Source organism: Apiospora marii (genome assembly GCF_038362585.1).
Source record: "Apiospora marii strain CBS 49790 chromosome Unknown utg000002l_segment0_segment0, whole genome shotgun sequence".
Taxonomy (NCBI): domain Eukaryota; kingdom Fungi; phylum Ascomycota; class Sordariomycetes; order Amphisphaeriales; family Apiosporaceae; genus Apiospora; species Apiospora marii.
In genome coordinates this window covers 198,690-212,847 of record NW_027117373.1, presented here as the reverse complement: position 1 = coordinate 212,847, position 14,158 = coordinate 198,690, and the positions used below count along the sequence as shown (strand labels likewise).

At 55.5% G+C, this 14,158-nt stretch overlaps 4 protein-coding genes across 4 annotated transcripts; 1 reads left to right on the top strand and 3 right to left on the bottom strand.

The window, feature by feature from the left end:
* Nucleotides 1-312: 312 nt before the first annotated feature.
* PG985_001755 (family 1 glycosyltransferase) lies at nucleotides 313-5,010 on the bottom strand (the record flags this gene model as incomplete). Its single annotated transcript, XM_066821524.1, has 4 exons — nucleotides 313-645; nucleotides 717-3,926; nucleotides 3,983-4,080; nucleotides 4,146-5,010. The coding sequence occupies 4 exons, from the start codon at nucleotides 5,008-5,010 to the stop codon at nucleotides 313-315; spliced, it is 4,506 nt and encodes a 1,501-aa protein (XP_066688956.1).
* A 2,382-nt stretch (nucleotides 5,011-7,392) lies between these two features.
* On the bottom strand, nucleotides 7,393-8,981 carry PG985_001754 (uncharacterized protein; the record flags this gene model as incomplete). The annotated part of the gene is made up of 2 exons (XM_066821523.1): nucleotides 7,393-7,583; nucleotides 7,679-8,981. The coding sequence occupies 2 exons, from the start codon at nucleotides 8,979-8,981 to the stop codon at nucleotides 7,393-7,395; spliced, it is 1,494 nt and encodes a 497-aa protein (XP_066688955.1).
* Nucleotides 8,982-10,278: 1,297 nt separating this feature from the next.
* On the top strand, nucleotides 10,279-12,679 carry PG985_001753 (uncharacterized protein; the record flags this gene model as incomplete). Its single annotated transcript, XM_066821522.1, has 2 exons — nucleotides 10,279-11,849; nucleotides 11,923-12,679. 2 exons carry the CDS (start codon nucleotides 10,279-10,281, stop codon nucleotides 12,677-12,679), a joined length of 2,328 nt encoding a protein of 775 aa, XP_066688954.1.
* Nucleotides 12,680-13,467: 788 nt separating this feature from the next.
* On the bottom strand, nucleotides 13,468-14,071 carry PG985_001752 (60S ribosomal protein uL15; the record flags this gene model as incomplete). Its single annotated transcript, XM_066821521.1, has 3 exons — nucleotides 13,943-14,071; nucleotides 13,767-13,866; nucleotides 13,468-13,695 (listed from the first exon to the last, which is right to left on the bottom strand). Exons 1-3 carry the CDS (start codon nucleotides 14,062-14,064, stop codon nucleotides 13,468-13,470), a joined length of 450 nt encoding a protein of 149 aa, XP_066688953.1. The 5' UTR covers nucleotides 14,065-14,071.
* Nucleotides 14,072-14,158: the final 87 nt, after the last annotated feature.

Sequence of the window (14,158 nt, the reverse complement as noted above, 5' to 3'; positions counted from 1 at the left end):
TAAACAACCGCCAAGGAATAGTCAAAACCAGGACTAGAGGCCCAGGTGCCCACCAGACCGTCAAGAACTCGATGCCGAGGACCACTTCGTTATTCTTTTGCAGAACCTCTTCACAGCACCCCAACATCGAGTCCACACAGCAGAGCGATCCTTGCTCCGAATACTGAGACTAGACCGAGTCGCCATCTCTTTCAGACTATGATCGCCAATCAATCCATTTCTGCCAGTGTTGCCATTCTCCGATGGCACCGTATTAGTAGAATGTGATGGCTTGGTCGTTGCCAGTAGCCACTTCATGGGATTCGTCTTCCCCTACGAAGCCACTGTTCCCGTCGATTTCCCCTGCTTCGACGAGGACCGACTTCCCGAGGCGGGCTTCGGCTTCAGGCCATCTGCCACCATGTCCGCCTCTGCCTGGGTGATGACCTGCTTCTTAACAAGATCCGAATCGAAATCATCGCCGGCGACAAACGTCCAGCTTTCCTCCACCTCGTCATCATAAGTATCGGGGCCGTCGGTAAGGTCAGCCGGGCCAGTCGCAGACGAGGCAACTGGCTTTCGCGCTTTCGACTTCTCGGTGCTGATGCTGCGCGCATACTCGAGCTTGCTGTAGATGAACTGAATGGCGTTGTCGACTCCGTTTTCCTGTGTTTGGTTCAAGGTTAGCTATCATTCAATCTGCCAGCAAACGTCACCAACTTTCCCAGTGTACATACCTGTTGGATGGACTGGCCCAACACCTTGGCCTTAGAGATCATCCGGTCGTCGTGCGTGGCCTTCCACAACGCCTTGGCGAAGCTGATAGCTCCCCACTTCTTCATGCAGATGCCAACACCCAGGTGCTCGACTCGGAGACCGTAGAAGAACTGGTCACCAAAGAACGGTCGGACAATCGTAGGGACTCCTGCACGAAGGCTCGCGCCCGTAGTGCCGCTGCCGCCATGATGAGCCGCCGCATCCATCTGAGAAAAGAGCCAGTCATGCGGTGCGCTTGAGATCTGGAAGATCTCGGGAGGCAGCTCTGGCTCCTTGGGTGGTTCTGATCCATCGGCAGCCACCTCCTTCTCTCCTCGGTCCGACCAGCCCTTGCTGAGAACAGCACGAACATCGGCTCCCAGTACAGCGTCAATGACTTCTTGGGTCATCTTGGCAACATCGGGTACAATGATGGAACCAAAGCCGATGTACACCAGTTTCTTGCCATCTTCCCGGGCCTTGTCGATGAACTGCCGAAGGTCGTCGGGGGGCGTCCAGTTCTTGCCTTCGTCCAAGAACCAATAGCCACTAACATTGATCCAATCCGTGTACTCGATGGGAGGAGCGACGACAGAAGGCGAGAAGTTGTAGAGAAAAGGCACTTTGTTAGGCTGCATCTTGTCCAAGCTTGTTGCGGGTAGGTTGAGGAACTTGGCACGCCACTTGTTGATCTGGCGCGAGCTGAGTTGCCACATGGTGTTGTCGAACAGGCCATAGGACAGGTAGTTGAAGAAGCCGCCCATGTTCCGATCGGCCGTCATGAAGGCGTGGGGATAAGCGCGCGTCCGCGTCCAGGGCATAGTGAAGGCGCGGAAGTAGGGGATGTATAGCGCTTCGGCAATATGGATGCCAGCCATGGCCGATGGGGACTCAATGAGGATATCGGTGCCCTTGCAGGCTTCCCAGGCGGACTCGAGGAGCCCATCAAGCCAAGGTCGGAACGAGCTGGTGGCCTCTTTGAAGAACCCGTAGCTGAAAGTGCCATATTCGATCACCAGCTTCATCAGGTCGGCGGGGTCGCCACCGACTGGTGCAAACTCGATGCCGTGGCCCTCGATCCATCCTCGAAACTCTGCGTGGGTCGCGATCTTGACTTTGTGGCCCTCGGCAATGAGGCCCTTGCAAAGAGCAATGTAAGGCTGCACGTCACCCCTCGAACCAATCGTCAGGCAGGTGATCTTCATCGACTTGGTGGGCTGGAAGTGGACCAGCGAGTCTTTGGCGTCATCGAAGAGGATGGTTGGTCCGTCGCCATCATTGAGCAGGGAAAGCTGGTGAGGAAGCTGGTCCTGATCAGGGAACTCCTTAAGCCGCGCCGCATTCAGGGCCTCGCGCTCGGCGAGAGCATCCTTTGCTCGTTGGACATCCTCGCTGTCAAAGACTTGTGATTCGCGGATGAAGCGAGAACGGTCCAGGTTTTGCAAGACTGACACGGCGCAGTCATCGCGAACTACGGGCTGAGCAAACTCGAAAAACAGCTCCTCGTGACCGCGAATGATGACCACTAAGCCCTGATAGCCGAACCGAAAACCTTTCTCCTTGTCGACCGTCTCGATGTGGGCCAGAGGAAGGATGAGCTTCTTGCGTGTTCCGGGTAGCAGACTGCGAAAGCAGAAATGCCGTTGGCTAAGGTAGATCTTGCCATAGAGAGGCAAAACGTTGAGCATGTGGCAGAAGTAAGTTGCCTGAAGCTTGTCCGACTCGGGCAACAGGAAGTGAGAATGGAATCTCTCGTTGGCTGCCTTGACGTCGGCTTCATCATCGTCATCCTGGAAGCTGTCCTCTGGGTTCAGGGCCGTGGACTGTTCATAGTGCTTGCGGCCACCTTTCCACATGCCAGAGACCTTTTCGACATAGCCCATCGACTCGGTGGCGAGCAGATTGGTCATTTGCCGGCTTGTGCGGTTCAAGTAGCCCACAACATTACCAGCCTTTTGCAGGGCACCCATCGTGGCACCACTTTGCGACGTGGTTGACTGGCCAGCTTGGGCCTCGCCAGAGCTGTGATCAGGTACACAGCCAGTGGTCGCGGCGTGTTTGGGATGTGGAAATTCCTCGCCGTGCTTCGTCCGGCCCTTGGGGCTACGAACCTCTTCATCTTGGCTCTTTCGCGACATGGATTCTGACCGGTGATTGAGAGTTGGTTTGTGAAAGACTTCGCTGCCTGTCAATATCTGGCTGGCTGACGGGTCCTCGACTGATGATGCAATCATATTGGACAGACTTGGATCCTCTGTTGACTGGGCAAAAGAATCCAAGGATTCCTGATTGTCCGATTGTGCTTCGGTATGTTTACCACGGCTGCTGCTTAAGGCTCGTTGTGCGCTGAAGCTTCGACGCGGGGAGTCGTCACGCGCAATCGTGTCCAAATCCAGGCTTCGTCTCCCAAATCTCTTGACCGCGTCAACACTACCGCGGCGACCAAAATCTCCACTCGCGCGTATGGTATTATCCCGAGGCATCGTAGGCGACACGGGTGCAAGTGTGGCCTTGACAGGTTCACGAAACCTCGGCGAGAGTAGTAACTGTGAGCTCTCCATTCGGGACGTGTCCATCGATAAAGAGCTGCGCTTTGAGGGTTTATCGAAAGTGTCACCACGGCGCTTCTTGGGCACCCGAAGCGGGCCTGTAGCGGCGGACTCATTGTCGCTATCTGTTGATTCGCTCGCAAGAAGCTTGAGCAGGCGAATAGCGTCTTCGCCCGAATGAAAAAAGGAGAAGAAGTACTCGTCAAGGGCAAAAGTCTCATCGTTGTCCACCACGCGGACCTTGATGGTGTCGGCGAAACCCACTCCTTCCGAGTGCGCTTCTTCAATATCCATAATATTGGCAATAGGCAAGCAAACCTTGACGGTGTCACCATCGTTATGCGAGCGAAAGATGACTCGTTGCAAGCTCTTGACCCATTCCTTGGCACTCGAGGCGCTATCGGCGCGGAAGTAGTACGTCCTCTGATTTGTGGTGACCGAGAAGTTGATGCCCTCTTTGCCCTTGTCGGTGATCTCGGCCGATATGCCATATCGAAGGTCAACCTGCCCGTGGGGATAGTACAGGTTGGAGGCATCGTGGTAGTAGGACAGAGTATCCCCCTTCAGGCGAAACCAATATCGAGTGTACTTGGATGTTCGCTTGCCGCACTTGGCCATGTACCCATCCTTGATGACTTTGTCCTAGACATAAATGTTAGTCTGATGCTCCGCTTTCGCGTCTTCCATGGGTAGCTTACAGTCTTCTTGGGAATGTATGCCCAGAAACATATGTGTTTGCTGGTGATGTACATGTATCCATCCACCAAGAGACCGAGCAACAGCCAGCAAGGGTATTCTGTTGGGAATGGCATCGTTAGTCAGGTTGCGCGCGCAGGATTCTGGGTTTGAGCCAAGACGTACCTCCTATAACCTCTTCTGCTTGGTCAAGCTCGAAAATATCCTTCAAGGCAAGTTGCAACTTCGTGGGGCCATCCTCCCCAGAGTCGTCTCTCAGCTCAATCCTCCTGAGATCACTGGACAGTCTTTCCAGATCGAAGCTAGGCCTTGCCGACATCTCGTCCCTGGCCTCCAAGATGCGGCTCATGACGGGCGCCAGTTTGGGTGTCCCGGCGTCGGAGTGGCTCGGCTCGGGATCTGGAGAGCGCTGCGTGCGCGAGGGCGATTCGTTGGGCGAGGATGATTCGCCCATGGCTGGTTTCTGAGACTGGGGCGATTTGGACTTGGAGCGCGAGCCCAGACGACTGAGTTGGGGTATGGATCGCAAGAGGGAGCTCGAGATACGGCGGTGATGCTTCTTATCGACATTCTTTTCCGAAGAGCTGGACTTGTCTGAGGAGCCTTTCTTCAAGATCCGCGACCGGGACATAGGATCTTCGCGTGTGTCCGTCTCTTTGCCCTTGGACTCTGGTTGGCTGCTGCTTCTGCTCGAATGTTCGACATCGGCACCGCCTTCTTCTTCATCGTCCTCGTCGCTCGACTGGTCTTCGAATTGGTTGTGGAAGTTGGGGTTGGATCGGGCGGCGCTGAAGACGTCGAATATGGACTGATTCATGTGCATGAACATATTGTTTGGCCGGCCGTTGGCCGCAATGATGTCCTCCTCGCCGGCATCGTCCGCGTCTCGCAGATGGTTTGGCAGTTCCATGGTTCGGCGTCGGCTGGCTTCGTCTTTGCGTTTCTTCTGAAGTTTCTTGCTCAAGCTTCGGCGCACCACATCGGCATCGTTATGAGTCGAGGGATTGATGTCGGGAGGGGAGGGCGCCATGGTTCCGGCGGTCGGGCACCAGCAAGCAAGCTGGCCTATCAATCCTTCCTTGCCTGGCTCTCCCAATACGCTGGGGGGTATGTATGTGACTGGTTGGCTAGGGCAGACTCGCGCAAGTTCGTAGGGTGGCTGTGGTCCAGTGACGGTTCACAGGCCTCTCCGCAGGCAACACGCGGCAGTTTACAGTTCGCAGTGGATCCTCGAGCCAGAGAGTGTCCAAAGCATCAAGGCGCACGGTTTTCGAAAGCGATGGAGCTTCGAGAGCTACTAAGCTGGGTTGGAAGATTCCACGTCGAGTTGCTGAAATGGTGGAGGTCTGGGGCTCGGGCGATACGCTGGCGGGCGATAGGCTAGGACTCGACCGGTCAGGCTGGCGATGACTGTGGTTTGCAGCAGAGTCAGTACTGTATCGAGTGACAGGTGTTCGTGGGTATCATCTTGGAGGAGAGAAATTACGAGGTATGACGGGTATGACGAGTAGCTATCAGAGGATTGGGCACGGGAAGAGACGGAGGCCGGTGTAGGTGGTATAGGGTGATAAGATGCCGTGTGAGTACTTGGATGGAGGGTAAGCGGGTAGGCAGGCAGCTAGGTGACCACCCCCAGAGGCTAGCTGACTGGAGTAGCTGGCGCAGTGGTAAGCTTCTATGGGTAAGTACCTACATACCTCTTGTAGGTGATAAGACTCTGGGGACGGATGACCTGTTTCGGGCAGGCAGATGTTGATTGGATGATTGGGCAAGGGGATGGTGGCTGAACGGTGCAGGTTACAGTACTTTGATCGAATGTGCATGACGAACTCGCAGGTACTTGACCTCCCTCGCAGTGGATGTCTTGTAGAGCGCACCTAGTACTTACCAACGTTTACCACGAATCCCGGCGGCGATATATGCAGACTCGTTGTGCAGTGCTTCGAAAGCGACAAGAACGCTACTTGAACTGGAGAGACCCGGGTAAAACAGCACACACGCATGTAAACAAGCAGTCAGGAAGAAGCCATTAGGTCAGGTAGGTATGTATTCATTGAACGTAAGGACGGATTGACAGGAGGCCGAGTGCGGGAGGGACGACGACGACATGGTGGAACTCAGCACTGATGGCAGTCAATTGAACGGGGCTATTTTGGGGGGTAAGGCAGCTAATGGCCGGCTTATCGATAGCCAAACCCACTGCGCTTGGCAAAAGGTGGGATGGAATGCTGCATGGCGGACTCGGATGCATTCACTGACCCGCATATATCGCCGATGAAATCCATACTCGGTGGCATGTGTACCTCACCTTTCATCAGATCTAAAGGGCAGCATATGTGTTATGATTCACTGTAGGCTAAGGGGTTATGAAGGAAACTACAACTATAGAAGACTCTATCGTGAGGTGAGAACTATACCATCAGGGGATGTTCTTGGTTGCTTTGAAGAAAAATCGTAAGTTATGCTGCAAGCAGTGACAGGTGCCTAATTTTACTTAGGCCTGGGTAACTTTCGACAACCTAACCGCCCAAACCCAGATGCCTACATGTAGGTACATAGTATAATTGATATACATACTTATATGCAGTGTAATGGCAGATAGGCGATTCTTTTATGTTTGATATTCCCATATCATACCTATCAAGAGCGAGCATTGCAGCCGAGTAGCCAACCAGCCAGTTGCCTGGACGAATGACACTTTGCTGTCAGCGTGACGGGGCCGCTAAGCCAGGATCCTGGTCAGCGCGCCTCCATTGCATGTGCGAAATATCACATGTAACTTATTTGGGGCATCTGAGAGCTGAAGAAGCGGGCCAGTCATCGGTGAGCAACAGATGACTTATTGCAAGGAATAGGTACGACCACTGCTGGTGAGCATGTTACTTTCTCCCTCTCGGTGAGTAATAGGGAGATGGGAATAAATAAGCTCGCGTCAGAGTCAGATGCGCAGGTATGATTTATTTTTATTGAATGTTTTGCCCTACCCCAAATGCGCATTTTGTTTTGCTGTTCACCTTGCGGAACCGTACGTCATTTTGTCTCTCCAGAGCCGAATGGCGCAAGGGAGGACCCTGAAAAAGGCCACACTAAAGCTCGAGGTAAAATATTGGGCCCCTAATCTCCAGACCCCCATAACTGGGCACTGGGGTCGCAGAAACCATGCAGAGGTCTAGACTTCAAGACGAATAACACGGCAATGCAACCTTGATCCCATATCCTCTGGTTTGTTTATTACTTGTGTAGGTAATGCGATACATTTTGCTGTTAGAATGAAAGTGTGCATGGTGCAGACTACGTATTGGCATAGATTGAAGAAAAGGGCACCTAAATGGGCCGTCAAGGCTTGCTACAGGGGGTTGAGGGGTCAATAAGAAAAGGAGAAAGTGCCTCTAGGAAAAGAATAGCAACTCTCTTACATGGCCGCGTCCCCGCCAGTCTTTCCCATCGCAAACTTGGTCTTGTCGCCATTATCGACAATCACCTCCGTCTCCAGGCCTCTCTCGACATCCTCACCCCTTGGTTCGGAGTCGTCTCCCACAACTTTCGCCGTCTCGACGGGAACGTGTTCGCGAACCACCATCCAGGTAGGGTATGCGGCAAGACCTTGAAGCAAGTTAGCACTCCGGTATAAACCCAAGGAGATAGTGAGAATGAGTAAGAAGACAGTCATCAAGAAAGGGAGAAGAAGAAATACCTACCAAGCAGTATCGTATTGACAGCCAGCGGCACCCGGCCGCCCACCCACTTCTTCGTATTCAGCCCAAACGCAATCGCCTGCGAGAAGCTCTCCTGCCCGCGCAGGACCCCCGAGAAACGCGTCAGCTCCGAGATGTCGTCCGCCTTGTTGGCGACGAGGTAGTACAGCCAATTCTGCAGCGCCTGCCTGGCAAAGTCCCAGAGCACCAGCACGAAGAACCCCTCGGTGAACCCGGCGTCCTCCCAGTCGTACGCGGGCGGGTGGCGCGTGTACTTTTCTTGAATGACCCAGCCGTAGACCCAGGCGACGACATGCACCACCACGACGTACCAGTAGCCCAGCACGATGCGGCGCTTCACGGGCAGGCGCCGGAAGTCGAGCAGCGCGCTGATGAGCTGCGACGACAGCAGCGTGCCGAAGTTGGACACGAACCCAATCAGCGCGCGCGCCCGGATGCCGAAGTAGTACGTCTGGAAGCTGCCCGAGTACTGGTTGAAGTAGGCCGCCCAGAAGATGGGCAGCAGCAGCAGCACGTCGCGGCGCCGACACACCCGCCAGAGGGCGCGGCACTCGGCGACGACCGACTTCTCGGCCTTGATAACGACGCGCGACCCGTCGGCGCGCTGCACCTTTTCGGGCGGCGAGAGCACGAGGGCCAGGGGCGCCGCGACGCACTGCAGCGCCACGAAGATCAGGTAGACCTCGTAGCCCACTTTCCCCTTGGACTTGGCCGAGGCGTCGTTGTTCAGCGCCAGCACGATGGCGCCGCCCAGCAGAGGACCGCCTGTCCGGAACCACAGCCAGATGTTCATATACGATCCCCGCTTGCCGGGCTCCGGGTACCCTAGCGCGACGGCGCCCTCGCTGACCCAGAACAGACCAGCGCTAAAGCCGCAGGCCACGGCGCCGACCAGCACGAACCACTCGTTTCCAAAGCGGTTATTAGTGTACAGGCCGGCCGAGTAGATGGGGTAGCCCACAGCGCCCAAGAAGAGGGTCCAGGACAAGCCGATACGGTTCGCAATGGGCGCGCCGAAGAGGCACAGGAAACCCATGATGCCGAAGACGAGCGCGTTGGCCGCGTACACAAGATACGGTTCTTGAGCACCTCCGGCCCCCAGCGCATTCATGGCATTCCACAGCCCGGGGGCCAGGAAGCCCACGCCGCCAATGACAAAGGCATTGAACAGGGTCGAGTGGTACCAAACGCGCTTCACTGGTGTTCCATCCGCCGCCGTGGGCGTGATACTCCGGGACAAGGTCGCAGCTGGAGCATTGTTGGCTTCCCCTTTGACGCTTGCCATCTTCGGGAATGGAATCTTAGTCTTAGGCCAGAAAAGTGAAATGAATAGAACTAGATGGTACAGGTGTTAAAGAGCCATGCTGTCGATATATGTCCCATATCCCATCCCAGTCGGGTAAGAAAAATGTAATCATCGTCGTTCCATTGACGGCTTGTGTGCTGGCCCACCTTGATCACGACATTTACATTTTCTGCTTCAGGACTGGCCAGGCCCCAGGGTGCTGAAGCGAAGCGCAACGGATGCTAGTAGCATCGGTTCATAGCCCGATTACAGGGAGATCTTCCATACCTTGGCGATGGTGTCATGACCCCTGTATAAGTCTTCCGCGGATGTGATAGGCCCAGGCAGAACTTCAATGGACCCGGTGGGCCGGTAAATGCAATTGGGATTTTGGCTTATCGGTGGTGCAAGCCGCAATTGAACAAGCTTTACCTAATACCTACTATGGATGGAAAACATTCAACTAGATCGTAAGCATGTTTAAGACGATGAGTTGCTTAATACGCGCATGAGTCTTTGCTTGTATAAGTCAGTATGTATAGTAATAGCCACTGGGGTTATAAGCGCGGCTTTCGCATGCCTGTTAGACAAAGTCAGTGTCTGGTCCAGACGTGGATCATATCAACACCTATTAAGAGTAGCTAAAATGACAAAACCGAGATATCGAGGAAATCGTTTCTTTCATAAGTTCCCTGGTTATCTGAAGTTTTATTGATGGCAATGGAACTTGTCAATGGTAGACATCGCGATCGTTTGGCTCAGTGTTGCGTACTTGAAGTAAGCAAGGAGTTCAGATACAGCAACCACTGCTACTATGAGACCCTGCATTTCCCTCAACCTCGCACTGACAAGATGCATGTGATCATCCTCCTCCTGTCCTGTCTCCCATATAAGTACTATATGCAGTGGGAGGCGAAGTTCGACCCGGATTTCCCGGATTTTGGGGTTTGGTATTTGCATACCAAAACGGCAGGTCCCTCAACCGCCAAGAAGACCCAGTCGGCTTGGCCTCCAAGGGAACATCAAAGTCGGGACTCCAAAGATACACGGCATCGAAGCACGAGGCGAGATGTTTCGATATTGTGACCCTTCACTTGTGTAAAACCGCCACATCGACTGCAGGTGAAACTTCACGTAGTAAGGGCAACAAGTATGCTGGAAAGGAAGGACAGGAAGAGAACGATATTCTTCGTCGAATATAAATACGACTTCCACGTGCTTACTTCCAAGCCTGGTTGAACCTGGGATACTGGACAGCCATGTGAATTGACCGAGGAATACTACCGACTCACTCGCCATGAAGCCTGCCCCCTTTCTCCTAGCCCTGTGCGGCATCGCAACAACCACCGCCACCATCCCCTCCACCCCGCTCCCCATCACCGCGCGCACCGCCCCCGTCGAATCCGACTGGAGCGCCCTGTGCTCCGCCGGCCCCAATAGCAGCAGCAGCACCATCCTGCTCGGCAACGACGGCGGCGCCGCCACGGGCGGACTGCGCGCCTGGTCCCTGGCCGGGGCGCAGCAACAACAACCACCGCACCCCCTGAGCCAGAAGGCGCATCAGAAACCCGGCCGCACCAAGCTCGTCGCCACGGCCTACGGCGTCGGCGTGACAACAAACGGCGGGCGCGGGCGCGACCTCGTCGTGACCATTGCGCAGCCCGACTCGTACTTCCGGCTCTACGACCCCTCGACCCTCGAACCCGTGGGCGAACACCCTCTGGCCCGCGCGCTGGGCGACTGGTCCGCGCTATGCATCTGGAGAAGCCGGGGGAGCGGGGAGACGTACGTCTACCTGTTCGGCAAGGGACAGGCCATCCAGTTCCTGCTGCGCGTCCGCCGTCGACAAAACGAAGCGGTAGGGGGTTTCGAGATGGTGGAGATCCAGACTTTCGAAGCCCCCGTCGAAGCGTCGTCGTGCGCCGTGTCACTGGCCGCGCAAACCGTCTTCTTTGCCGGGGACGACAGCCGAACCATCTACGCCTTCCCCGCCGTCGAGACCCCCGAGACCCCCGAGATCCGCGTCTGGGGAGAGGCGGCCGGCGACGTCACGGGACTGGCTGCGTACTGCGGCCAGACCAGCGACTACCTCCTCGTCGCCCAGAAGGACGTGATTGGTATCTATGACACTACCAGTATGAACTTGCTCGGCTCCATGACACTCACTGGGGAAAAGGATATCGAAGTACAAGGCCTCAGCGTTTCTCAACAAGACACGGCCGCGTACGGCGCCGGTATCGTGGCCTTCGCCATCGAGAGCGAAGTCGGCGCCAGCTTCGCGGTGAGCTCACTGGAGACCGCTTTCAAGAGTCTGGGCTTGGAGCTGAACACGTCGTACGATCCGCGCAAGAAACCAAGCACACCGCAGAGTCCAGTGTGTCAAGAATGCCATCACAGCGGCTTCTGCGTAGCCACCACGACTGAAGGCAATGACGGACCAGCCAAGCCGTCCTGCTCCTGCTTCGCCGGCTTCGTGGGAAACACCTGCGAATCCTTCACCTGCCGCCAGTCTTGCTCAGACCACGGGACCTGCACCGGCGCAAACCAGTGCCAGTGCGAGACCGGCTGGGGCGGCCTGTCCTGCGCCTTCCGTCTCGTCCAGGCCGTCGCCGAGACCGACGCCAACGGCGGCGACGGCGACGACCCGGCCATCTGGGTCCACCCCGTCGACCGGGCGCAGTCGCGCATCCTCACCACCACCAAGTCGGAAGCAGGCGCGGGGCTCGGCGTCTTCGCCCTGAACGGCACGCTGGTCGACTTCATCGCCGCCGCGCAGCCGAACAACGTGGACGTCATCTACGGGTTTCCCGCCGGGGAGCGGACGGTCGATCTGGCGTATGCCGCTTGCCGTACTAACAACACGCTCTGGTGAGATTTCTCTTTTTTCCAACTAGCAAAAGCAACCAAGCAAGCAATCAAGCGCTGATGTACGTGTAACCAGCATGTATGAAATCACAGCAGAAGGCACCCTCAAAGAAATCGCCGGCGGCATCCAGCCCACGAAAGAAAACTACGAAGTGTACGGAAGCTGCGTGTACCGCTCGCGCAAGACCGGAAAGCAATACCTCTTCGTCAACTCCAAAACTGCCGAGTACCTCCAGTTTGAACTGGCGTGGGTCGACGACGCGCTGCACACGACCCTCGTCCGCAACTTCACCGGCGGCACCGGTGGCCAAGTCGAGGGCTGCGTCTCGGACGAGGCCAACGGGTGGGTTCTCATCGGCGAGGAGCCCCTGGGACTCTGGAGATACGCCGCCGAGCCCGAGGACGATACTGCCGACGCCTTCCAAATCAGCAAGGTCGGCGATGGGCGTACATACGGCGATGTCGAAGGCGTGACGCTCGTGGAAGGCCCTACAAGCTCTCAAGGCTTTATTCTGGTCAGCCAGCAAGGAGTCAGCGCCTACAACGTTTACCGCAGAGCTGCACCCCACGAGTTCGTGGAAACATTCACCATCACCGAGAATGTCGAGAAGGGCGTAGACGCCGTGAGCAACACCGACGGCATAGCTGCCGTTGGCACGGCACTTGGAGCCGAATTCCCCTATGGGTTGGTCGTAGTCCATGATGATGCCAACGAACTGCCTGAAGGAGGAACCAGCGACGAAACAAGCTTCAAACTCGTGAGCTTGAAGGACGTATTGGGGGATGACTTGTTGCGGGATGTTGACGTAGATTGGGACCCAAGAAGGCAGTAGCACGCAAGTGTATCGAAAGCAATTGCGATGTTGACTGAGAGGCAAGAAGTTTTATTGAGATATGTAGTTGCATTTGTACGAAAACAATATTTCTGGGGTCAACGAAGAAGACATGCAACATGACGCCCAAGCGAGCGATACCTACCTGTTTCCAAGCGTTGACAGAACAGAGGGATGCAAAGCATGGAGAGATACGAGTTTCCCGCAAGGTCATCATACGTGAGTAGAACACAGAGCTACGAGTGCCCAAGGGCTTGGGCATCATCACCAAACATTCAAGACAAACAGCATGCGGTAGAGCACTACTGAACGTCTTGCGTCACACATTGAGCACACGAGTCCCACTGACAGGCTGGTTGCCAGGACCGACCTGACCTCACCTGATCCGAAGATCAGGCAAGTCGACCCAACCGCAGAAGCTGGCCGGGAGGGCGCAGCTTCGCAGTGCCAGGTCAAGATACGAAAATGTATCTGACCGGCGCAATCCAACCTGTCGCAGTACTAGAAGCAAAGCGATGGTCCCGGATTGTCTTTGTGGAAAAGTAGGTCTTTATTCATCTCTTTGTGAAAATCCTTTGCCTTCTCCATGTGAGATCAGCAGATGCCAACGATCTGTGTCGTGCCGTTCCGTGTCGTCCAATTCGTATCGTAAGGAAACGACGCTGCTCGAAGCGGAGAAAATGTTGCCGTCGAGTCGAACCAAGCAATAAACCCAACCAGTCCGTAAACACCCATTTTTGTTGTTGTTGGTATCATCAAACGCCTATCATGTCATGTGGGCAAGCCGCTTATGCGACGAGCTCAACAACACCACCGGCCTCGGTGATCTTCTTCTCAGCTAGACGGCTGACCCAGCGGGCGCGGACAACGACGGGGACCTCGGGGAGGCGGCCCTTGCCGAGGACCTTGGAGTAGCCCAGGGGAAGCAGGTCGATGACGGGGACGGTGTCCTTCTTCTCGCCCTTGAGGTAGGCCTCACGGGTCTCCTCGGGAACCAGGCTCCAGAGCTTGTCGAGCTGTAAAATGGCAAGGTCAGATAAATGTCCAACTCGGGTTGTGCGCGAGGGCGGGCGATGGAAATACGTACGTTGACAATGGGCTTGAAGAAGTGGTTCTGCTGCTTGTGGAAGTATCGCATACCGACCTTTCCGAAGTAACCGGGGTGGTACTTGTCGATGTTGGTGCGGCTGGATTGATTCAATTAGCATTTTGTCGGAAATCTGAAATTGCGACACCAAAGTGAAGCGATGAGGGCCAACTCACTGGTGGTGCTGACCACCGGCCATACCACGACCACCGGGATGCTTTCTGTGCTTGCCGACACGACCCTTACCGGCCGAGACGTGGCCGCGGTGCTTTCTGGTCTTGCTGAAGCGGGTAGGCATCTTGGCGGTTGCTGTGATGTTAGTTGTCGAAACAGACCGAAAGATTGGGCGGAGCGATCGAGTAGTTAAAATCAAAAGTTTCGATCCAGGGAAT